General features: G+C 37.2%; 2 protein-coding genes across 2 annotated transcripts in view; one reads left to right on the top strand and one right to left on the bottom strand.

The window, feature by feature from the left end:
• The window catches only part of LOC140163254 (aqualysin-1-like), a 31,203-nt gene extending 25,149 nt beyond the window's left edge, over positions 1-6,054 (top strand). Inside the window, exon 8 of the mRNA XM_072186652.1 lies at positions 5,407-6,054. Within this exon, the coding sequence (XP_072042753.1) occupies positions 5,407-5,546 (140 nt within the window). The 3' untranslated portion in view covers positions 5,547-6,054. The remainder of the gene's footprint in view (positions 1-5,406) is intronic.
• A 13,757-nt stretch (positions 6,055-19,811) lies between these two features.
• LOC140163253 (histamine H2 receptor-like) lies at positions 19,812-20,861 on the bottom strand. The gene has a single exon (XM_072186651.1). The coding sequence runs from the start codon at positions 20,859-20,861 to the stop codon at positions 19,812-19,814; it is 1,050 nt and encodes a 349-aa protein (XP_072042752.1).
• Between the last annotated feature and the right edge of the window lie 5,403 nt (positions 20,862-26,264).

Genomic DNA, 26,264 nt, shown 5'->3' with positions numbered 1-26,264 from the left:
TGAAGCTCCGTATCCAAGGTGATATTGACGGATTGACGGGGTTACTAGGCGCGGAGAAATATCGCAAACATGTTTGACTCGCTCGTTTGCGTGATTACTGCGCCGTTATCGCCGCGTCAAATGCAACATGTTCCATAGACGCGAACATGTCTGATTGTTTGCGTCCGGGTATGTGTCCTTGTCAAATTCGTTGCTAAGCAGTGTCGGCTTCACTACGCGAGTCAAAGTCATAGGTCTAGGTTCTCGTTTGTCTGGGGGGCTGACAGTAAATTTCGCTGATAACCAGTTGCCGTGTTTTAGTGTATGTATATATTTAGGTATTTTTAAGCTCAAATCCCGGCGTATTGGGTAAATAGCCTACGGAGCCATGGAGTAGGAAAAAACAAATTTTAAAGGCCTATCCAGTGATCCCAGGAAAGTATGAAAAATCAAAATTGTTTATAATGTCTAAAAGTAAAGGATAAGTCATTTAAATTGTCGTTATAGGTATTTTTGAAATGTAAGCCTAATATTCCTAACAGCAGTAGGCCAATTGACAAAGTTGAAGCCCGATATAATGTAGGTGGCCTATAGGCCTAGGCTTAGCTAATTAGATTCGTGTAAAGTCTGATTTTTTCCCGGGATGAGATTAATTGTCTTTAATACTCGGCGTTTGGCTAAACCACTAATAGGCCTACTAAGCTATTTTAGCATTTCTATATACGGACACTAAATAACAACAAACAGGGACAACAAAGGCGATTATGAAGGCCGGTGAAGGGGTAAGAAATTTCAGTTGGTAGGCCTACACCATTTGGAAATCCCCCAGTGAAGCTCAGTGAGACCCTTTTTTAAAATTTTATCATGCTTATTTCATCATCTAATATATTAGTAGTGTTATAGGCCCATGTACTTGCGGAATTGTAGGCCTATACTCGTGCTTTTCACCGCTGATTCAGTTTATATTATCGCAACTCGCCATCTGGGGTGGTGAATTGCTTTCCCCATCAATCATGCCAACAAATCTTTGCCAGTCTCCACTTTGACATGCCAATCCCCCTCTATCGACATACCAAAACATTGTCCCCCTATACCTAGGCCTACATGGCAGCCGGTATTCAGTTTTAGGCAGGCCTAAGGGGCAAGCAAGTTTTGGCACGAAGGCCTATATTATTGCAAAAGCCAAGTATTAATATACCCCGGGCCCGACCCCGGGGTATAGTCCTACTAGCCTATAATATTTAATATGTTCACTTTTTCTACTCACTTTATTTAAACTACCATGTCTTAAAATGTCTAAAATTAATGCGGATTTGTTAAAATGTCCAAATTGCAGAATTAAGCAAATTTCTCATATGTCCAGTGCCGTACATAAGGGGGAATTGGGGAAAGCTACCACCACACCTGTGGGAAGTCCGCCCCTTGGATGCGGTCGCCCTGAAGCATTTTACTAGGGTCTTTTTGTAGGCCTACTTTTGAGCCTATTTTGTTTCGTTAAAGATTTCCCCCTTGAATGAGGGTTGCCCCTTTGACTCCTTTGACCCCCTAAGAAGTCCTAGCTACGCCCATGATGTCACCTCACGGGGAGGGCACAACATACATTTCTGGTGGGTATGCTCCTGAGGTATGCTCCCTCTGAATTTAGTAGGTGGTGGGTCCCGGGGAGCGCCGGGGGAGCTGACGGCGTCATGCGCGGAAAGGGATATTTTGGAGCTGCCAACAAATATAGAAGGGGGTCTTTTGGAGCTGCGTATAGTCAAAATTGGGTCTTTCTTCGCTTTCTGGTTGAATAACGCCAAAAAAAAACCACACACCAAAAAAAAACAGAAATGTGAAGAATGATCGAGCAATTTAGGTCTTTTAGAGCTGAAATTGTCAAGTTACCGTGTTTACGTATGCTATAATAGCTCTATTTTGGTCACGGGTCTTTTGGAGCTGCGGAATCCAAAAAAATGGAGGGGTCCTTCCGGGAGAGCATACCCGTATGGTCATTTGTGTTAAGTTCCAATACAACGCTTTAAAATTCAATTTTAATAAGACGACGGTCACAATCTTGATTTTATCAGGGATTTTACCAAGAGAAGGCGCTAGGCATACATGCTGATGTTTGAATCTGGCAACACGAGAACTTTGAAATTATGTGGTAGTCTAGTAGCCGCCCGGCCCTGTTCAGTTTTATACACGCATTTGAATAGGGATTATTTTGCGCACTTATCTAATGTTTATGGAGCACATTTTCTTCATTAGTTTGTCAAGTTGATGTCAAATGTTCTATTCTATGTTATTTGGCAATAGTGTTTTTTTGCCTATAGTACGTCCAAACATGGTCCAAAGTTGTAATTTGTTGTTTTTGATCACAAAGGTCGGATATTTTTATTCCCGATTTAACTGTGCACCCGCTCGAGGGCTTCGCAATAGTTGCAGAATTCGGCGAAAGTTTGACGGTAATTTTGCCTTTTTGGACACTGAAACGCATTCGATCCTTAATTTTATTTCGACAAAATGTCTGATTAGATATAGCATAATGAGGCGGCTACCAATTTTTTGACCAAATCTTAAAGAATTATTTCAAAAGTCTGACCTGTGTATTTCCTATTGGTAATACAAATGACGTGTCAGCCCTAAATATACATAGGCAGGTCGTATTTTGGACTGGTAGCGAGTCTAATACTGTATGTGAATATCGATGAATGTTAGAAACGGCAGAAACAAACCGGTTGTGAAGGAGACTACGTGGATCGTAAAAATAAGCGTCCTTAACAACCAGTCAACTTTAAGACAAATAGGTGAAAAACGACATTTTCTCGATGTTTTTCATTTTTTTTAAATTTCACATGATCAGTGCATATATCGCCTAGCTATAAATGACAAAATATTTTTTTAGACCAATCAAACCAATATATGGGTGTAGTACGCCCTTAAGGTTATTTTAAAATAATTAAAATTATTTTAAACTGATGTGATATGGTAGTTCACAGCATCTTACGAATGGTAGTGAGCTTTGGCAAAAACTGCATTGCTCAATTCATAGCGAGTGTGTAGAAGAATTAAAATATCACAGATATACTTTTATAGGTGTTGCGGCTCTTGAGTTACGTTGTAAAGAGGGCTGAAACAACAACACTTTTGTAAAACGTACATAACTAATTAACAGCAATAAATTAAGCAAGTTTGCAAAGTATACGATTTGTAGAATGAACTTTTGCAAAACATCAAGGTGCTAATTTTCAATAATATATCGAAGGGTAGACGAGGTATTGTTGGTCGAAGCAACCTAAAAATCGATTTTCATTATCTAGATCAATATATTATTGAAAAACATATATTATTGGTAAAAGGATTTTAGGCGCTAGCGTCCCAAAATCAACAATTTTTCCAAATTTTTTATGCTTTTTCACTTTTTGGCGCCCTTTTTTCTTTGCTAATTCGTTTTGCCGCCCCCTTCGTTTTTGCCGCCCCTGTTTTTGCCCCCTTTTTCTTCCGCCGCCCTTCGTTTTTGCCGCCCCTACTTTTTGACCCCGGGGCTGGCGCCCCAAAGCCCCCCCAAATACGCGCATGCACGATGACAACAAATGCAAGAATTTGTAATGCCAATACCGGGTGCCAATATCGCTCATGTTCACGCGCGTTGAACCAGGTCCTGGGGTAATCAGCTGCAGGAAAACGTGCGTTGTTTCCTGCGAGAGAAACATCGGCCCGGGCATTGGCCCGGGCATCGGCCACGAACAGAGTAAGGAGAATTTTAAATGCACTAGTTGAAGCCACCTGATCTTGTGTGTCCCTGTATCATCGGATAAGGTCACCTGCTATTGTAATGCGGTAATAATTGAAATTATTTCCATCGCAATGGGCAATATGTATAGTAGGCCTAACCCCAGAAAATACTGATGTTTATGGGGACCGTCCCCTGGAAATAAAAGAATAGAATGAATGAAACCTCCTATTGACATTGTGGAGAAAGAGAGAGAGAGGGGGGAGGTGAGTATGAGAGAAAGATTCAATCAGAAGAGAAGAGAGAAAGAAGTAAAGAAAAAGGGATAGCGTAGCGGCAGCGTTACATACAGACCTTTTTTAAACGGGCGCCCCCGGGAAAAAAGAGAAAAGAAATTGAAGAAAAAGAAAAGAGAAACGCCTGTGTGCGTGTGATTTTGACGAAATTAATCTCATATTTGACCATTTCAGCTTTAAAAAAAATTAGGCGCGCGAATGTATTCCATTTAAGCTTCAATATGTTCACCAAGATATCCCCCCCGTTGCTGAAGTTCTATAGACTATACGCCCCTGCTTCCGCCGCCTACGAAAAATTCTCCTAAATCTAATCTACATCGGCTAAAATATGAAAATTATCATCTTTTGCTTTTGCTTAGATAGTTCTCTTCATTAATTTTGGTTATAATGAAGTTAATTATACGAATGAAAGCGATGCGCGCGACAATTTTGACTTTTATCGCTTAGGAGGGGGCGCAGAATCGATGCTGAATTACTCAATTCGGCATCCCCGGGGGGGGGGGGGCACTCCCATATATTGACATAAGTCATGTGTCCATGAAAAGACCCCGTTATTTTTGGCAAATACACCCAATGACCCCGTTTTTTTCAGTAGCCTACACTGAATGACCCCCTTTTTGTGAACAATTAGTCCTCAAAATTGAAATTTCGGCGCGCTTCGCTCGCATTATGAAAAAATTAATGATTCTTGTCTATTTTGTACTCTAAAATTGGGTAAAAAGCTATTTTTGATTGTTAATGATGTGAAATTTTGGACGCTCTCATACAAAATCACCCCATTTTTGACATTGCTAACACCGATTGACCCCCTTTTTTCTGAAAATTTCTACACTGATGGACCCCTAGTTTCGTACGCTGGTGGGCACAGGTACGTCACTTTCATATTCGAGTGCCCCCGGAGGCACCCCCGTAAGGGTGGCGCCCAGGGCACGTGCCCCCCCGCCACTGTCTTCATATTTGGCTTTTTTATATTCTCTCTTTCTCTCACTCACAACCCCCTCTCTTTTTCTCTCAAGTTTCATTCATTCTTTAATTTAAAATTTTTTCCCTTCTTCATTAGTAATTTTGCTAGGCGACAAAAAGCAACAACAGGCCTGTTCTACGGGTGGACGGGCCTTTCTTATAGGGTCGGTCGGTCGGTCGGTCGGGCGTTTTTTTTTCTGGAGGCTAAAATATCCTAAAATCTCACCAACATCTGAAATAAAAAAGATTTTTTGCAATTTTTTTTAGCCAAAATACATTTTTGCCCAAAAACGTCTGATTTTACATGATTTGGGCAAAATGTTTTTTAAAATCTCCAAAACGCACTCTCTAGGTCGGTCGGGTCCGTAAAATAGGTTTTTTCCCCTCGCCTAATACTATAGGATAACTTAATGTCTGCATGATCTTTCATATTTCTATTGTGAATTTCCTTCTCAGGTGCTGCTGCCATTTTACTAGGCCAGAACCCTGATTTAACGCCGGAACAAATAAAGCGAATTCTACTGGAGAATGCAACGACCAATGCTATTAGCATCACTAACAACGCTTGTACCAATACTTTTCTATACGTTCCTTAAGGCGGATCGGAGGGGAGAATGACCTAGTGTGTTTGCACTCTAATATTCAGACAAATAAAGCTGACACACAAGAGGATTGGTATGGGTTCTATAAAAAGTTCACAAAGCTTCAAAAAGGCCTGTCATTTCTGCCCCATGTACATGATTTTTTGAAGGAATCTTCCTTAACGTTGTTTTCAACATGAAGGAACATTATGTACTGCGCCAAAGTGCGCAGTTTTCCCAAAAAAGGATTTCTGTTGGATAATCTTTTATCAAGCTGAGTTCTGGTTAACGGAGTTTAATAAGTGGAACAGATCAGATTACTTTTCCTGAATAAAGGAGTATTGGTGAAAGTTGAGTTTGTCAACATCATCAACATCGCAAAGGATATAATGTTTTGCTATAGTTGTCTTCAACTTTACAGTGGACTTCATCATCAGACATTATTATTACTTATGAGAGTCGTCAAGTACTTAATAACCAAAAACTAATCAACATCAATAACACGACTGCCTGTAGCTCAATTCCTGTAGCCTTATTCTAAAGCCACAAGTTTTCCATGATACGGAAAACGGACGAATTTCTCGGAATTGGAGGTAGAAAACGGACGGAAAACACGATTTCATGTAGTTTGAAAAATAAAATTGAAATAATTGAAAAAAGTGAATAAAATACAAAAAAATGATGTGTGTCTGTTGTTGCTTTTAATAAAATAAACGCGTAAAAAGTGCTCAAAATCGACCAAAATATGATAAAACGGAGAAAACACGGAAAGCTACAAGAAAACGGAAAAACACGGAAAGTAACACATACTGACAAAACGGAATTTCAAAAGAAGAACGCGGAAAACTTATGGCTTGACCTTAGTCAATTTAACGACGGCCGAATGATGTGGAATTATATTAAAGTCTGAGCAACCTCGGACAACAGCTTTCCGTAAAATGTTAAAACAAGTGAATGCTTGATTTAAACGTTGCGTTTCCAAGATAAAGATACGAGAAAATCGTCCTTCAATGCTTGAGGCTTGTGCTCACAGCTGCTAAAAACGCATCAGTACGGTTCATCAAGTAGATTATTTACAGAGGTAGTTTAAAGTCTTATTAAGATTACGGAATACCAATATACCATGATTTTCATCAATACCTCTCTTTCTATTTTTCTTGCAAATTTATGAAGTACATATGTTCATTACCTCATGGACTCCAATTATAAATATCTCGACCTACAAAGTGTTTTAAACCATTCTAGTATATCATTTTTGCCCTAAAATGTTTTTGTTTAACTTAGTAACCATGGTAACTCAGATATGTGTCCCATAATAAAATAAAAATAAAAAGTAGAGAACTTGAATATAATTAATTATCTTTTGTTCTACTATGATTAGTGATTACCATCTTTACTTTACAAACTGTGCTTAGCCAGTCACGCTAAAACATTAGAGAATGAATTTGGAGAAAACCTTCCGATAATTACATACACTCGCTGAGCAGCAAGACGGAAGCTTCCCTCTAAGCTTTTAATCAGATAGGCTGATTATCTATTTGTTTTCATGAATTGGAAGACATTCTTTGATGTATTACTGAGCTCAATCATCTGAAATTACTGGAGCGTGAGCCACCCAGGCTGAACAGAAGGTTTTCTCCAAATTCACTTCCTAATGCAACTCTTCTACGATGTATGGTAAGAAATTAAAACGATGTCTCCGGTAATCACAACATTATTGCACTATACAATTTCGGCGCGGTAACTTGTAATAGGTTATCTTGTTAAGGTCAAATTTACACATTCATTTAGAACAACATGTGATATCATAATGAGGCCTTTTGATATTTTGTCTAGTCTGTCTTTTACTTGACATAATATTCAAATGGGTATGGATTTCTTGAGGACGGATTTTGTCAAAATATTGCGTAACTTTAAATTTGTTTCTTTTTCTTTCTTTCTTTTGTTCTTTTTCATTCTTTCTTTTTCTCAATCTTTCTTTCTTTCTCGTTCTTTCTTTCTTTGCCTTTCTTTTCCTTTCTTTTTTTTCTGTATTTCTTTCTTTTTCTTTCTTTCTTTCTTTGCCTTTCTTTTTCCTTTCTCTCTTTCTTTCTTTCTTTCTTTCTTTCTTTCTTTCTTTCTTTCTTTCTTTCTTTCATAGGGCCTGCACTTTGGCTCGTTTTTTTCAGGTTTACATGGTCCAATAATCACAAGATGACTGACATGTGGTAACAAAGGAAGCAGTCACTGCAATTTGATTATGTCCCATATGATTGGCCATTCAAGACACCCTTTGAATATACTATAGCGGCCTTTTCAAAATATAATACCTGTTTGCTTGACTGTATTGACAATACCCGGGAACAATACACACAGTATATGCATTGGACAAACTTTTAACAATAAGCATGATAAGTGATGATGTGACCTCCAGATTTATACATCGTTCGTCTCGCACACTGACAACATTTGATTGAATGGACTGTAGGCTACTGCGCCGTGATTACGGTGAAGGACACCGGTTCAAATCCTTTGTTTGGAGCCAATCGATAAAAGCATGCAGGGCTTCTATACCCATGTACAGTTTATCCCTACATAACCTATGTCTTGAATACGCTGGCAAAGTTATGTAATAATCGGATTAATACTATATAGCAGTAGGTAAAAACAAGTTTTGAATAATCCGCGCTATAAAGTCCCATTCAGTGATCCCAGCGAAAGTGAAAAAAAATCAAATTGTTACGTTTATAAATTTTTTTGATGAAAAACAAATGGCAAAAAAACAAAACAGGAAAACGACAGTATTGACGAAGTTGAAGCCCCATTCAAATACATGTAGCTAATTTATATACTGTCAGTACCGGTATATAAATTACAGACTCACGTAAATGCATTATTTTTGTCTTAGACACACGGTTTTCGGCTGAACCACTGCACTAGCAAGCTATGTTAGCACATCTATGACAATGACGAAAGGTACAAAATCAGCCATAGGCCTTTAGATAGCAGAAGACACAAAAGTGGCGTTTTATGACCTTTGACATTCTTTTGTGGCGAGTGACATGGTCTTTCAATTCACGCCGAGTGTCCTTGACAGGTTTGACTATGCTTCAGTGGTCATGAAAGAATTCAAAAGATAACCTCTGCCCCAATAATCCCAAGCAATTGTCTGAAACTGCTCCTCGGATCATAAGAACTCAGTCCTCAAATGATAGTCATAATAATGTCCAAAATATAAAAATTACTGACTATCATTGAAGACTGAGTTCCGCAGTCTAGTATCCAAAATCTGAATTTTGATGATTTTTACGATCGTCGGGATGAAAAAAAATCAAAAAATCACTGAATGGGCCTTTAGTTCCCTCTCCTTACCTTGGCAATATAAATCAAAGAAAAATAAAGAAAGAAAACAAGAAAAGAAAATTAACCAAATTAAGGGATCTGGAATGAGCGTTTTGAGCGTTTCGATAATATTTTTTGTGGGACATGAGAGCACATCAGACATATCGAATTGCATTCTGAATACGCAGAATGTCTTTCTGATATCAAATAAATTTCATTGTTTGAAATTCACGATATAATACAAATTTTATGACAAATTATTAAAATTTGATATTTTTCACATTTTTTGATAAATAACAGTCCTCGAAGTAAATATCATAAATCTAATGTTATATTCTTAAACAGTCCCTGGCATGATACCATACATGTATAGGCCTATGTATAGTAAATTTGTCTGCTTTATCTGTTTTGTGCTGTTTAAGGAAATAGTTAAACATAATTTCCATAAAATGTAAGCTTTTACTGTCAGCTAGATATGTCCCCTTTTAATTTTGAGCAGAACAAGTGAGGTAAAGCAAAGAAAATTGAAATTTACTACTACTAGCGCCAATGAATGTTATAAGATTGTAAAACGGTACGATCCTCTGGGTGGGGGGTGTGTGTGGGAGTGTGTGCGTACGTGTGTCCTGCACGCGTATTTTTTTTCTGCAACTATAACGGGACGCAATACGATACCGGTATGTTATAAGAATCAAACTTACAAGAAAGATGGCTCTTGTCAAATCCTGCAATTCTGTCAGAGAAAATATGCATATTTGCATCAAATTTTTAATTAATTGACATAATTGATTAATTAATAAATATTTTATTTAATGATTTACCATAATTCCAAATATGTCAAACAATATGTCAAATTAAAGCTTATGAAATGCTTTATAAATTGGTCAGAGCGCATTTTGCAGAATGCATTTAGTACTTTAGTTACATGATTCCAAACATTCTATTCCAATTTTTTGCTATACACGCTGTACTTTTAAAATCCGCGCCTAATCAATAATAATAGTCTTTCACTCCATTGTCAAAGTACTGTGCTCCCTGTAGCTGTAGCATTATGGAGTGACCAGGTCCTAGAGTGTGATGGTTTTGTAGCAGATGACAGTGCTCATTCAAGCCTGTCAAGGTCAGTTAGTAGCCACTTGCTGAATGGATGGCCATGATCAGCTATCAAAGAGATGCCTTGTGCAGCTGCCAATCACAGTAGAGGTTTGATAACATTTTGTTAAAACCCAAATGTGATATAAGGACAAAGCTGTGCATGTTGGTACTTAATTGTTTGGATTCTTACGTTGAAATTCCCTTGTATTAGTATTTTTATGTGTAGTGTATAGTGGTCATAAATTATATAGCTTTTAAATTTTGGGCATTTTTGCTCTGTTGCACTGTACCATTATGGAATTTGAGCAAATCAATTACCGACACAAGCAGGTATACAGTGTATTATTTTAATTTTATTTCGTATCTCAGGAGCACAGCTCACTTGGTAAGGCATCAGAATTTGGTACACTAGCGCTTCGAACTTTAAATCGGAAGGTGGTGAGTTCGAGCCTCATCACGGTCACATTAATTTTATAAACCAAATATTGTTCGAACTTTTCATATTTGTTTTTTTTTTATTGTTTCTTTTCTTTGTCTTTTTTTTTCTTGTTTTCTTTATTTTTTTCTTTATTTTTCTTTGATCCATATTGCCAGTGTAAGGAGAGGAGGGAACTAACGGCCCATTCAGTGATTTTTTTTCATCCGGACGATCGTAAAATCATCAAAATTCAGATTTTGTACAAGACTGCGGAACTCAGTCTTCAATGATATAGTCAGTAATAATCTTTTGGTCATTATATGACTATCATCATTAACGACTGAGTTCTTATGATACATCATCCGAAGAGCAGTTTCAGACAATTGCTTGGGATTGTTGAGGCAGAGGTTATCTTTTGAATTCTTTCATGACCACCGAATCAGAGTTAAACCTGTCAAGGACACTCGGCGTGAATTGAACTGACCATGTCACTCGCCACAAAAGAATGTCAAAGGTCATAAAACATCAACTTGGTGTCTTCTGCTAGTGGTTCAGCCCTAAGCCGTGTAGGCCTATTTAAGACAAAAATAATGCATTTACGTGAATCTGTAATTTATATAATGACAGTATATATAAATTAGCTACATGTATTTGAATGGGGCTTCAACTTCGTCAATACTGCCGTTTTCTTGGGTTTTGTGTCAATTTTTTTCATTAAATTTTTTTATAAAAGTAACAACTAGAGCTAATTGCGCATACACATATACGCGACCTTAGCAATAGCTAATTAACTAGGCCTATAGCTAATTAGCCCAGCTATATAGCATGAATGCATGTAGTAGTATATTATGCTGATTTTACTGAGAGATCTTTTTTGAAACGCACTATAACTTTGGAATTTGGCTAGAGACCAAGGTTAATTCGTTAGCTCACCTATAGCATATGCGAGTTCAAAAGGTCCAGCATATGTATAATTCATTGGAATATACATGTATGAACAGATGTTTGTAGTATTATAATTATAATCATAAATTATATTACATAATTATTTTCCATAATATTACAGTATGTGAAATCATTTTAATAAGGCCAAGTAAAATAAAAAACATGTTTCAAAAAGGAGGAAGAGGGGGCTTTTTATTTTTTATCATAAAATTGGTGCAAATACCCATAATTAGAACTGTTTTAGCGCACACAATAATGCCCGGAAAAAGGAGGAGGCCTCTTTTTATATCTTGTTCAAAGAGATAGGCTTCCTCTAATTATCACAAAACCTTCCAAAAGTGTTTCTTGTATATTAGCAAGGCTATAGAAATCATCTTTACTCCCTAGACATATTTTTTTTAATGTTATAACTGAATTTCAAAAAATAAAAATATAATTGAAGAAACCTCAAAAAAGGAAGCGGGAGAAGACGCGAAACATGATTATTTTTTTATTTTCTGTGCAACTTTGGTCATGCCCTATTATAGTGCGACTTCCTAAGGTATTTTGCTACATACTGGAAGTAATACCTACATGACCTTTGACCCCAATGACCTTTGACCCAATGACCTTTGACCCCAATGGATGTATGCAAGTAATGCCATGCTATATTATAATTTGTGGAATGACTTCAAATTTTTAGTAACAGAACAGAAAATCACATCAGCCATAATGACCTTCGTATGACCTTTGACCTCAAGGCTAATGCATGTGTTAAGTGACATCATCTTGCTGTGTAATTCGTGTAAGGAGTAGCAGTTTTAGTAAAAATAATAGGAAATAACATTTTCGGCCATAATGACCTTTCCATGACCTTTGACCTTGAGTAGGTCATGTGACATTTGTGCCACCAGCTATTGGTCCTAATGACCAAGTAACATTGTTGTACTATATATATTTGCGACAGCAGCAGCATTTTAGGGTATTTGGTCATATACCGGAAGTATCCCCTTAATGACCTTTGACCCCGATTCTGGACAATAACTTTTAGACACTGGGTATAGCTGATGCATGTACCAAAGTATCATCATCGTGCTGTGTAATTTGTGGAAGGAGTAGCATTTTTAGTGAAATCACGTTTTTGGCCATTGACCTGAAGTGGATGACCTTTGACCTGAAGTTGATCATGTTTCATTTGTCCCCCCACCCAATGGTCCTAATGACCAACTATGGTCAACATGGCTCAAAGCATATGGCTACGGTGTCTCATTATAAGATTGACAGAAAGAAAGAAAGAACAAGATCTGGCTGCGGTCGCCTGCGACCGCGAGCATGCACAACCGCCAGGTATTTTAGAAGGTATTTTGTTTAACACCGGAAGTGACCCCTCATAACCTTTGACCCTAAATAAAAATCAATAATGTAAACGAGATCTGATTGCGTTCGCCTGCGACCGCGAGGATGCACAGCCAGCAGTGACAAATGAGTTATGATTCCGAATCTGTGAGAACCGGAAGTGATCCCTTAATTACCTTTGACCCCGCAAAAATATTACATAGTGCTTAGGATGTCATAAGGAATATTCCTGGTGAATTTTCAGCTTTATCGGAACTTATACATGGATTATGATTTTTTAAATTTATGATTGACCTTTTGACCCTTTAATGACCTTTGACCTCAATGAAAATAAAACCTTATATACAACGACAAAATGTATTGTTCCACTTTTAATTAAAAAATTCTACTATGTTTAGTTGTTGAGATAAAAATTCTTGAAGTTATTTAGCTAAAACAGGAAGTTACCCCTTAATGACCTTTGACCCCCAAAATAAAAAATACCATGCATACACCATGTAACACTAATTCATGTATGATGGGTATATTACTCTGGTTTGTTTACATTTTGAGATAAAAAAATTTAAACTTTTTTGATAATTTTGGTTTTTGACCGGAAGTAACCCCTAATGACCTTTGACCCCAAAACTGTAGGCATCCTAAAGACCCTAGATAATAGCGATGCATGTGTGCTAATGGCGACTCTCTGCTATGTAATTTGTAAAGACAGTGATTTTTTGAATATTTTTTACAAATTTTCCAATTTTGTGGTATAACTTTTAGACACTGGCTATAGATGATGCATGTGTGTAAGTGACGTCACGGTGCTATGTAATATGTGGGAGGAGTAGCATTTTTAGTGAAAATCCAAGTTTTGGCCATTGACCGGAAGTGGATGACATTTGACCGGAAGTTGATCATGTGACATCTGTGGCACCACCAAACGGTTATACTGACCAAGTATGGTCAACATGCCTGAAAGCATGTGGCTACGATGGCTGATCATAGTGTTGACAGAAGAAAGAAAGAAAGAAAGAAAGAACTAGATCTGGTTACAGATCTGGACCTAGCCGGGGCCGGAAATGCCAGTCTTAACTTAAAGCTTGACATTTGACCGGCTATTATGGACATCTCACACCATTAATGGTGCATCACTGTAGCATGTAGGGGCTTTATCCGTCTTCCGTAGGATGAGATACACTTACTTTTCCGTAATTTTTAACAGTTTTTTGCAAATTTAACGTTTTGACCTCCTTAATGACCTTTGACCCCAATATAAAAAAAACCTCATATACACCGAGAAAATGCATTGTTACAGTTTAAATTAAAAAATCTACTATGCTTAGTTATGGAGATAAAAATTCTTGAAGTTATTTAGCTTAAAACCGGAAATGACGTCTAAATGACCTTTGACCAAAAAAATAAAAATACCGTGCATACATCGGGTATCACTAATACATATATGAAATTAATGTCACTCTGGTCTGGTTATGTTTTGAGATATAAAAAATGAACATATTTGATGATTTTTGGTTTTTGACCGGAAGCGACCCTTAATGACCTTTGACCCCAAAACTGTAGACACCCCAAAGACCCTGGTTGGTAGCAATGCATGTGTGCTAATGACAACACTCTGCTGTGTAATTTGTAAAGACAGTGATTTTTTGAATATTTTTAGCTTTCAGACCGGAAATGACCCCTTAATGACCTTTGACCCAAATTCTGTGAATAATTTATAGGCACTGGATATAGCCGATGCATATGTGCAAGTGACGTCATTATATGATGTAACATGTAGGAGAAGAAGCATTTTGAAGATATTTGGTTTTATACCGGAAATGACCCCTTAATGACCTTTGACCCCAAATTTGTGAATATCCTATAGACACTGGATATAGCCGATGCATATGTGCAAGTGACGTCATTGTAGGATGTAACATGTAAGAGAAGAAGCATTTTGAAATTTGTTGCCAGAAGAAAGAAGCAGAAGAAGAAAGAAGAAAGATCCGATAGCATCACAAGACCTAGCCGGTGTCCCGGCTAGGTAAGAAGAACGCGGTAAAAAGAATGCACATCGCCATGGCGGATGTGCACGAACGCGGTAAAAAGAATGCACATCGCCGATGGCGGATGTGCAAGAACGCGGTAAAAAGAATGCACATCGCCGATGGCGGATGTGCAAAGAAACAAAGAACTTGACAGAAACAGACCTTAGCAATTTTGCAAATTGCTAAGGAATTTGATTTTTTTTTCACTTTCGCTGGGATCACTGAATGGGGCTTTGCAACGCGATATATTCAAAACTTGTATTCACCTACTGTTATAGCATTAATCCGATTATTACACAACCTCACCAGCGTATTCAAGATATCCAATGCAAATAATCACCTAGATTATGACGTATCATACCGTAAATATGGCGGAGTACTCAAATTCATTCAACAAAAGCATGATTACAAGCTATTGCAATCTACCGCGACAGCTCGTCTCACACACATAACAAAATGCACAAATACGATCAAATAGGTTGACGACAACGTTTGATTGAATGCACTGCATTGTGCCATGATTACGGTGAAGGACACCGGTTCAATTCCTTTGTATGGAGCCAATCAATAATTTCACGCACATCCTCTATTATTGCCCAATTATTGCCCGGGATGATTGCACACTGTAAAAGAGCTATTGTTATAATGTTTGATGAAATCGTGTTTAACTACCGTATTTGCTTAAGAAGGGGCACAATACAGATAAAGCAGACAGATTGACTACATGAGCGTGTTTATAGTGAGACAATCTTTCCGTTATTTAGCTAAACTACCGCGTAGTCTAGATTTGCAATGGTTAGTAAAACATAAACAAATATAGACTGCGTGTCAGTCCAGCTAAATACCGCATAATCTGGCTCACTATAAACACGCTCCATGTGGTACATGTATATACATATTAATATAGGGAATGTGTGTGAGTCGAGTATCACCTAATTATAATAGGGGCGTATCCAAAAATGAATTCACGCCCCTTTCAAATGTCGAGCCAAAGTGCAGGCCCTATGCTTTCTTTCTTTCTTTCTTTCTTTCTTTCTTTCTTTCTTTTCTTCTTCCATCACATCAAGATTGGTTTTAATAACTCTTTTGATAGGTTGCTTCATATGATAAACGTATCCTTTTTGAAATTATGATTATAATTATATATTATAATTATATATGTGTACGTTTTGAATTTTGTCACGTTTTATACTAAAAGAAGGTTCCAATGTGTAAAAGCGTTATCTGTAAGGTAACAAACAAACTAACAATAGCAAAATTATATTTAATTTTATTAAAATTTTTTTAAATATTGATAGATACTAAAATGTGTTCTCAACTGGACTTAATTTCACATCATGTAAGGTCAACTTAGGGTTAATGTACTGGCTTTTTATTATAGAAGGATAAAATTCTAAAAGCTTTTATCTGTAGTTTAACAAAAGTAAAGTTGATACATACTTTTTTGTAGCTACTTTTTAATTGCGTCGTAAGATGCTCTTTGAACTGGACTTAATTTCCAGTAATATAAGATTCTTGTACTTGCTTTTCATATAAAAGCTTTTACGCTCGTACTGTGATATGAAGTGTAACAATAGTAAAATTTATATTTGATTTCTTACTTACCTGTGTTGTTAAGATGTGCTCTGAGCTGGAATTAATTCGGATAAATACAAAGCAAAGTATGATTCACCTCCCCCCCCTTTTACGAGACTTGCCACTATATGATCCTTTAACAAACTCTTGATTTGATGAATTCTAAAAGCAAATAACGTATGCTGATAATAGGCCTACAACAGGGCCGTTAGACTGGGGCAATCCACAAACCGCGCTATATCATAGACCTTGGCTATATCCATTCGAGAGAACTGCTAAACCATGTTAACCCAGGGACCCCTCCCCCCCCCCCCCGTAAAAAAGCGCGCAAAATTGTGATTTTACCATTTGGAGGGGGCGCAGAATTAATCTAGAGGCGCTGAATTTGTTGATTCGCCACCTCCTTAGGACGGCGCCCAGGGCACGTGCCCTCCCTTGCCCCCTTAGCTATACGCCACTGCCTGAAAGTGACCGTAACAACGGCACTACTAAGCGTCTCAACTGCATATTTTATGCACGGATTTTTAATTGTCACTGCACGGATTTGAATATCGCTGCACGAACGTGCCAGGAGCACGTTAAAATAGACCGTGGATAAGATCGGTCAGTTGTAGGTGATAATGTATTAAAGGTGGGTAACCTGATTGACAATCTCATCCCCCACTTAACCTCATCAAAATGATGAAAGCGCATATACATGTTGGCTGTTTTTATTCGTTTTTATGATTAATATGAGTTTGTTTTAAATAAAACCATGTGGTTCGTGCTTAATATTTATTTTTTTAACATATAAGACATAATGCAGTGATTGTCGCACACTTCCTTTAACCCTCATTCTCCCTTCTCAGTTTTCATCTGACATAAACAACAAAACAAAAACAAACAAAAAACGCGCGTCTTTACACCAAACGACTTAAGGTAATCGCAGATCTACCCTTTGTGCTAATGTTAGTGATAACATTTTTGTCCCGGCTCGACAATGCCAATCCTCCGATGTTTGGGATTTCGGCCCTAGAAGTTGTATGCAGTTGTAGAAAGTCCAAAACAGAGCCGCCAGAACTGTTTTAGAGCCGAAAGATTTCATCCATCAACACCGCTACTCAAACACCTTCAGAGATTCAACTTGATGATAGCCTCCTTTTACGCAATCCACGAATCTACAGAACGACAGTGACAAGGACTTCTACGCAGCTGCCCCCGACAATGGGACTCCATACCAGTTATCTTCGCATTCCTCAATCCTCCTCTGTCCTTGCTTTTAGGAAGGGTCTTAAAGGCGCATATTGGAATGTCATCTTTCCCTGGGTAAGATCTGACACCAGGCCAGCCCAATCACAGATGCCGTATTTTCCACTAATCACCAGCTGGAAGCTCACACAGCTCTTACGATGCTATGCACTCAACCAAACACAGTCTGTATAGAGACAAAGTATAGCTAGGCTAACTTTGCTTGGACATATTTGTGTACTCATGTGTATCGAGGTGCATAGATGCGTTTATGAGAGAATCGTTTTGTAGCCAAACCTTATGATAAATATGATAAAAAAACCGAAAATCTACAGTTGTAGCTCTGTTTACATTGGTGAAACCTGAAGGAAACTCAAGTTCAACACCTCGCAGGGGTACGAACTATCTCCAGTTTATAACAGCTTGCTAAAATCAGTGAAACCAACTGGCAACTCTAGTAGAAGATCTTTTAGAAACACTGATTTCAGCAGCATCTAACACACCATCACCACTGAGGAAGGAACCAGTTGGTTCTGAAATATTTGGGAAAATAACCTGGTGAGTGCAGTTGAAAGTTTTAATCTTTTTACTTCTTGAAAATCTACAGGTGTCCTTGAAAGAACTATATTGTCGGAATTGATTTTTTTTTTGTATTTTAAGGCAATTATTGACCGCTCCGTTTTTGAAATATAAGTATTTTACGAAACGCGCTGATTAGCACTCCGAATACAGATCATCGATATTTGAATCCGTGGAAAGGTTTGAAAATGAGCGATCTTCGTAAAATTCTTATATTTCAAGAACGGTGTGGTCAATTGTCAAAATTCAAAAGTATTATGATAGCTAATTTTTTTCCTCAACCACGCCAGTTATTTATTTATGTTAAGTTAAAATACCCAAACAATTAAGTTTCCAACGATACGGTTCTTTTAGGGATACCCTGTATGTCGAACAATCGTTAAAAAGTATACGCGTATTATTAGGGGTGGTGCAATAATTATGTGTACCCCCGGGGTGAATTATAGGGGGCAAAGATTTTTGGCAGGCCAAAAGGGGGGGCAAGCATTTTTTGGCAGGTCAAAAGGGGGGGTGAAGCGGTTTTTGGCAGGTCGAAAGGGGGGGGGCAAGCAATTTTTGGCACAGATATTTTGGGCACCGTTTCTATATAACGCCCTAAAAAGGCGTAGGAAAACGTTAGGAACACGTTCAAATATGCAAAATTTCCTGCTCGCTGCGCTCACACTATATGATAAGACAATTTAAGGTTTTAAATTCGGGTTCCCAAAATCTTGCATGTGTAAGGGGGGCAAAGATTTTTGGCACATCAAAAGGGGGGCAAAGGTTTTTGGCACGTCGAAAGGGGGGGGCAAAGATTTTTTTGCATGGCCAGAGGGGGGGGCAAGCGATTTTGGCAGACCATTTTGAGAATTCACCCCAGGGGTACACATAATTATTGCACCACCCCTTAGTGATAGCTGTTAGAATTGTCTATGTCTGGAATTGAACATATATTATAATGTTTGTTAGTCAATTAATAAATGATATACAACCATATTGGCTTTTACCCAATGAGGTAGGAGAGCAAATATTTAGATTGTTTATATTTTTTCACAGTGAAAATAGTCAAGACTGATTGGATTTTCTAAACCACGCTTTTAAATCTAGTTCGGCATGCTCGATTTCTCTGCTCGTGATATTACAGTGCGAAATGTAAATATTTCTTTTGTATATCTAGATCAGGTAACTTCAAACCAAGCGATTATGCTTTCCCACCATTATGTAACAAACTGAAATGAAAACCGAAACTCCTTGTTACAAATTTTAAGTTTCTAACAAAAGGTACAAAGATATCGATAATGATGTCAGTCAAGCAAGAGCTTATAGGCAGGATAATAGAAAACCATTTGACCAAACCCAAATCCAATAATAAAACTCAATATTTGAAACGACGACTGTTTTCGAAAGTAGACTGCCAAAAGCTCTATTTTATTGACAATGTTATTAAGAACGCGTTGTTTTCTTAAAAGCAATGCATTATTGCTTTCGAAAGCAACGCGTTGTCACGTTCTCACAATTTGTAAATTTGAATACTTACTTGTTAAAATGGAAACTATTCATGATAAGATTGTCGTTTCAAAGTGATAATAAACCTAATTAAAATGAACAGTATCATGGTATAGCTCATCAAAAAAGTAAATGAATAGGGATTATTTTCAAAATATGATACTAGGAAATTAGAATGTATCCTTGACCACTGCAATACGTCATATTTATTGACTGAGTTGGTGCGTTGACATCACAGATATTTCAAGCACAAGTCATGTGTAAAAGTTAATGTTAACTTATTATTTCGATCGACGGTACAACGATCCTACTGGCAGTGTTACTCTCGCTAACCTCTCCCACGGCGTTCGATCGCATCCACCTGCATCTCAGCCCAAGCATGATCAGCTTCCTTCTCGCCGCGTGACGAAACGAACGATTACGAAAATAATAAATACATACGTTCCACCAAGAATTACTGTAAATAAATATACGCACGAAAAAGTATAAAACTGGGTCAACTGTGGAGTTGGTGTAAGATAAGTACAGACTTAGAATGAAATTCGGCAACCATGCCACTGCAAAACCACCGGCTACGATGAAAAATGTCACTGCTCCTTTGTAATCTTTTTTAGCGACTATAAATTGTCTTTGTTGATCGTTTATGCGTCTCGCGTGTTTTCTAGCGATAATATACAGTTTTATACTGAGTACTATTATGGTAGTTATTGGAACTGCTACTAACAAGAAAAAGTTTGCCCATAAAGAGGTAGTGCTCTCTTCGGTTACTACACGCTGCTCTATTGTGCCGTCTTTGTAGTCACTTGATACAGATTGCGATACCGTGGCATTATTGTCAGCGTCGGAACTAACGTCGTTTGATGAAGATTTCGCTGCTAGCGCAAATATTATTGACATAAACCAGACGGCAGCAACGATCATTCGCGCCTTCTTTGGAGTTAACAAAGTCTGATATCTTAGTGACCACGAAACGGCTACATATCGCTCTACAGTTATAACTAGCAGGGAAAGAAGACCTGATATCAAAACAACAATATGCACCTTGAGATAAAAGGCGGGAAAATACACACCGTATTCGCTTGGCCATTCCCCGCCATTTGCCCATTTCCCGATGTTTGGCAAGACAATGAAAATCCCTACTAAAAGATCGGAAATGGTCAAAGACTTCATAAAAAGTTTGGTGACGTCGTTAAACCCAGAGCTGTCTACCTGGCGAAGGGTCAATAAAACAAATAAATTTCCAATAATAATTACGATGAATATCGTTGCAACTATTATCGCAGCCAAAATATTGAACAACGTGGAAGGTTCTTCAGAATACATGGTCAATGTTTCCTTTTCAAGGAAAGTTTTTTTCGCAACGTCAGACTGATACAATTTTGCTACAAATTTCAATGTTGGAATTTTACATTTTTATGCCCATATTGTGCACCGACAATCACTGACTAGTACAACAATGCCTAGTCTTTGCTCAATAATCCATGGTAGTCTCTTGAAAATATCCTTAGATATCGTATGTGTAAAGCTTACGCAGACAAATGACATTCCAATAGTGTACAATGATGTATTTTAGACATACTTGTAGTTCACAATTTTCATTAAGAGAATAAATATATTTTGTTTCTCAATATCTTGTCCATCGCGTTTCATAAATTCCGGTGTAAAGACAATGACTGATGAGTGTTCAGATACAAATTTGTTAGAAAATGTGGTACATTTACCAACATCAAGATTAGGACACTGAGCGCTGTGATTACAAATAACAAAGCTTTACAAAAGTGTGTTACTGCCATGTAATGATTGCAGAGATGTCGTGAAATCCGTTTCAAAAACATTGAAATTGAGATCCATCGCTCTTTTTATGTCAAATATCAAAATTACAAGGTTGAAACGTATAATATTAGTACTATTGCTCACTTGTCCTGCAGATATGTTGGATTTTCTTTCCTCCTCCGCTTCTTCTTTCGCAGCAGGCTATAATCCAAGATGTTAGATTTCGGTATCTTCTATTCTTAGTTTTGAAAGAATCGTATCTAAGTTCGTTGAGAAGCAGTTTTGTTTATAAGATTCTCCTAAATTGTTTCTTCTACAGAATTCCACAAAACGAAGTCACAGATTTATTCAAATATATTACATGTTGTGTTTCACTTAGAAATATGAATCCATTTGTTACAATTACTGTTACAACAAGAACAAATTGTCCCAATGTTTTTCCCGATCATGCTGCACAGGTTCAAGGAGTAATGTGCCTCAAATATGCGTTAGAATAGAAACATAAGCTACGCTGTCTTCGCCGGCGCGGCATCGACACTCTGCATAGATATGACGTAAATTCCACAAACTATAGCTAACTATGATAGATCTGAGATACAAACCGTTTAAAATCACAAATACGTTGAATATAAGGCAAGATGTCTCCAGTCCAGATAGTCATTTCTGCTCGATTGCTCAACAATTTTCAGCACACACTAATCCGACAACTAACGACGCAAATGAAACTTACAACTCCCTCCATGCAGGTGTCGACTGCAAAATTTTTTTTTTTAAATTTTTTTTTTAAATTCAAATATTTCAGAATTGTAAATTTGCATGTCCATATTTGGAATCAGCATGAAAAATGCATTAAAACGAGTGCAAACAAGCTTAGTATTGGTTCAGTGTTTTTTAAGATGTTTTTGAGAAAATATCTCAAAATTTGGACTTTTTATGTTGAATCCTATATGGTCAGCAGGCAGAACATTAACCAGTCTCCGCAAATCATGAAAAAGCATGCCTGTCATACTGCAGTTACTGTCCGTTTTCCTATACACAATACACAGTGCTCTTTCCCATTGACGCGTGACCTTTACAAATAGCCCTACGTTAACAGTATGGGGATATGACTAGTTAACGTCGCTGTGTGAAAAATAACCGGCCAATATTAAAAGTACTCTTCTAAAGTTCTAGAAAATATAGTTTTTAACATGTCCTAAATTTTAGCTAATTTAGATGTTTGGAAATATTCGTACTTTGGTGTTTTAGTTAATGTTATAGGTAATAGTACATTGCCTAGTTAACGTCGCTGTGTGAAAAATAACCGGCCAATATTAAAAGTACTCTTCTAAAATTCTAGACAATATAGTTTTGTAACATGTCCTAAATTTTTAGCAAATTTAGATGTTTGGAAATACTCGTACTTTGGTGTTTTACGAAGGATATGTAAACGACAGATAACACCAAAAATATGAAGAAATTATTTCTAAACCGTGTTAAGTCAAAAATCATTATGTTGCTCATTTTCAAGAATGCTGGTTTACAAAAAGCACGACATTGTCTGATTTCGTGAACAAAGCCACACATAACATTGTTTCCTTTCGTTTCCTTTATAATCGGTTACCCAACTGAAGCTATGAATACCAGCTTTATTGTGATATCGCACATGAAAACAGTCACTTGTGCACAACCAGAGAAGATCCGATTTAATCAGTTGAGCTGTTTCAATGAGTGTTATCTTGGTTTAATAGCTTTTAATGGGGTTAAGTCCTGCAAAGGTCGAGATGAATTCTACTGTAGACATGACTGCATCATGTCATTCCAAGTTAGTAAAACGTACAAAACAAATTACACCTATGATCACTGGATATTAGATATTTCCAGTCGAAGATACATAAATATCGTCCAGAATATGTGAAACCTGATGTTAATCATGTATTATGTTTAATCAGATGATATAAGATGTATAAGCCATAGTTGTTTTTACCAAGCAGCGCATCAAAATACTTTTAAATATATTCATCATAGATTTGACCAAACCAATCTACCCGTATAAAAGGTTAGTTTTAATTGCTCTTTAAAAACCGCCTCTTCTTTTGCATGCGCATTCTGTTAAGGTTGAGTTCAGTTGACAGATATATACAGATGCTGTTTGTCTCACTGCACTCTCAATAAAAAAATCAACTTCCTCGAGATCGACCTGAACTACGAAAGAACGAACACAATCTCGTAGCCTTGAATTGTTCTCGTTTTTCTAGTTGTCAATCTCACAGCAGGTCTCACAGTATGATATATTCCGGTTCGTTCAAATCTCAGTGTCAAAGACGGTTGTATCTGTCATTGTCAATCGCGCCCAATTCGCGGTAGAAGTAGTGATGTAACAGGCCCGGTAACAGGTTTAATTACCATTACAATAGATGAATTTTATAGCTGCACTCATCACCTGTCATGTATGTGTGCAATCATAGATGCCGCTCATTTCAAAGACACTAATCGTACAGGTGTGAGTGATGTCAGCATAATTTGAAATTTCTATAAAATTACGATTCAGGTCTTTATCAAGAATAATAGTCTTTTTGTCTATCCTTTGATCAATGATACGATGCAGAGTTACAGCGTAAGTCTAGTGCGGGGCAATACATTCAAAAATTGTATTCAGCTCTCGATCGCTATGGTAATTATCCTGTTACATCACTACTTCTACGGCGAATGTGAGTTTATCTTTAGGTAATTAACACAATATAACAGTCCTGTATTCACTATTTATAAATAGCTATTTATAAATCACCATAGGGTACATGGGCGCAGCCATTGCACAACATCGTATCAGCAAAGAGTATCTAGATAAGCATTCTCTCCATACAAATGAATAGGAAAACAAGATTGGGGGATCCTGTAACTTACATACGTTATGAGAAACTAATTTTAGAGAAAAGTTACCGAAAGCGTTTTAAAATTTACCGAGCGCCTAGAACTGGCTCAGTTCCTCGGACTATGAGGCCGCGAAGCGCGCCCGGCGAGGCCGCGAAGCGGTCACGGCACTGGGTCCAGGGCTACCGAGCGCCATTCATTTTATAATGATTTTTATTCGGTAAAACACACCAAATTTGATGAGGTCAACTACCTTACCATTGAAAAGTACAGGAAGACCACCCACTGTACTAGTCTTAGAGTTCAACTCTCCAGACATTCTGGTGCCCAGCCATAATGGCAACCTCCATTGCTCTCTATAAAGAATTTATATATTGCTAAAATTTAGAATACAGGACTGATATAATGTTAGTTGTTCTGTCCTCTAGAGTATGACATCTCAATGTTAACTATTTCGTAGAGAATGTGGAAAAACATGTTCCTGGGCTCTAAACGTGGGATGCTGTAAAAATCACATGGATACAAATTGACTCTCTCTCTCGGAATTCACGGTAGTTTGATGTGATCATTTATTAGTTTTTCAAACAAAACATCGTGTACAACCAAATTTAAGGCTTAAAAAGCTTAAAGCGGTATCATGTTAATGTATACAGATGCTTTTGAATCATTTTTAACTTCAATTTCCCCTTATTTACAACATTATTCACTTTCACAGCATTTTTTAAAGCTTTTTCGGATATAAAATGTATCTATTTATGACAAAATTGGTGGCGCTGTTTAGATACTGGAAATTACTCTTTTAGGCTTTTAATACAAATAATTCCTTTTATTTTCTGATGAAATATGTTTATAAAATTTCTTTGTTGCTTGTTTCACCTATTCCAGCTGTTTTAATGGCAGTATTAATCACCTAATCCTTGCAAATAAAGAAATATGATTTTGGATAAATAGCGCCATCTATAGTTTGCATTTAGTTAATAATGAAGCCAATTCTATACATCAAACAACTGTGGGAAAACGCTCTTACGGTAGATAGATCAGCCTTGCTCGGTTTTATGTTGTTAATCGTACATTCATTGAAAGTTCACATTTATATAATTGATTGATATATGCACACTGTTTCCACTTGCTGACAATCAATGTCGTGTTGATTGCAAAGACAATCCTTGTATTTCATTCAGCCGCTTGTATTTTCACAGGCACTCAGAAGAAACATATAAGTGCCAAGTCATCCAATTAACTTGCTTACAGTATTACCATGGTTACTGTGGAAGAGAAATCCAGGAGATTATAAGCATTGAATGATAAGTATTGTCGCAAAGTATATTTTAAATATGCTAAGGAAGGCTAATACTTGTTTCAAAACTCTAATCTTTTTTATTTTTACAAATTCGGCTAAGACACAGCAAAAAGCAAGTAAAATTACACAATACAATATACAAAAGGAAACAAAGAAAACAGACCCAATGGTCTAGCCAGGAAGAGACAGAAGCACCAAGACACTGTCACCAAGAAGTGCTCCGTGAACCCATTGGAATCTTTGATGTGCAAACGATTTTAAGGTGGTACTACACCCCTGGCCAATTTTGTGCCTATTTGTGCATTTTTCTCAAAAATTATAGCGCATTGGTGACAAGTAAGATATGTATAGTATAGGGGCAAAGACTACAATTACTGCACTGGAAATTTTTATTTCAGCACAGACAACAGTTGTGGAGTTATAGTCAAAAATGAGGGAAACCAATATTTGATCAATCAATCAATAACTACTTGTCTTGAGTCACTGAAATTCCAGTGTAGTAACTGGATCCCTTGCCCCTATAATATACATAACTTTTGTTACCAGTGTTTTATTAGTTTTTGAGAAAAATGCAAAAATAGTCACAAATTCATCAAGGGGTGTAGTACCAATCTTAAGCTAGACCCACAGCATAGACCCGTGTAAGCTAACCACGATAGTTAGCATAATGTGCTTACTATCATGTAAATATAAAGTGCCCATCCACAAATGTGTAAAGGGTTTTGAGCAAATCATCGATACACATAGTTTATATACGCACAAGTAAACCTGCAAATTTGTGTCTCAACCCCATTAGCTCAGTT

The sequence above is a fragment of the Amphiura filiformis genome, chromosome 10, assembly GCF_039555335.1.
Source record: "Amphiura filiformis chromosome 10, Afil_fr2py, whole genome shotgun sequence".
NCBI classification, from domain to species: domain Eukaryota; kingdom Metazoa; phylum Echinodermata; class Ophiuroidea; order Amphilepidida; family Amphiuridae; genus Amphiura; species Amphiura filiformis.
The sequence above is the reverse complement of the archived record's forward strand: the minus strand, read 5'-3'. Positions and strand labels throughout refer to the sequence as shown.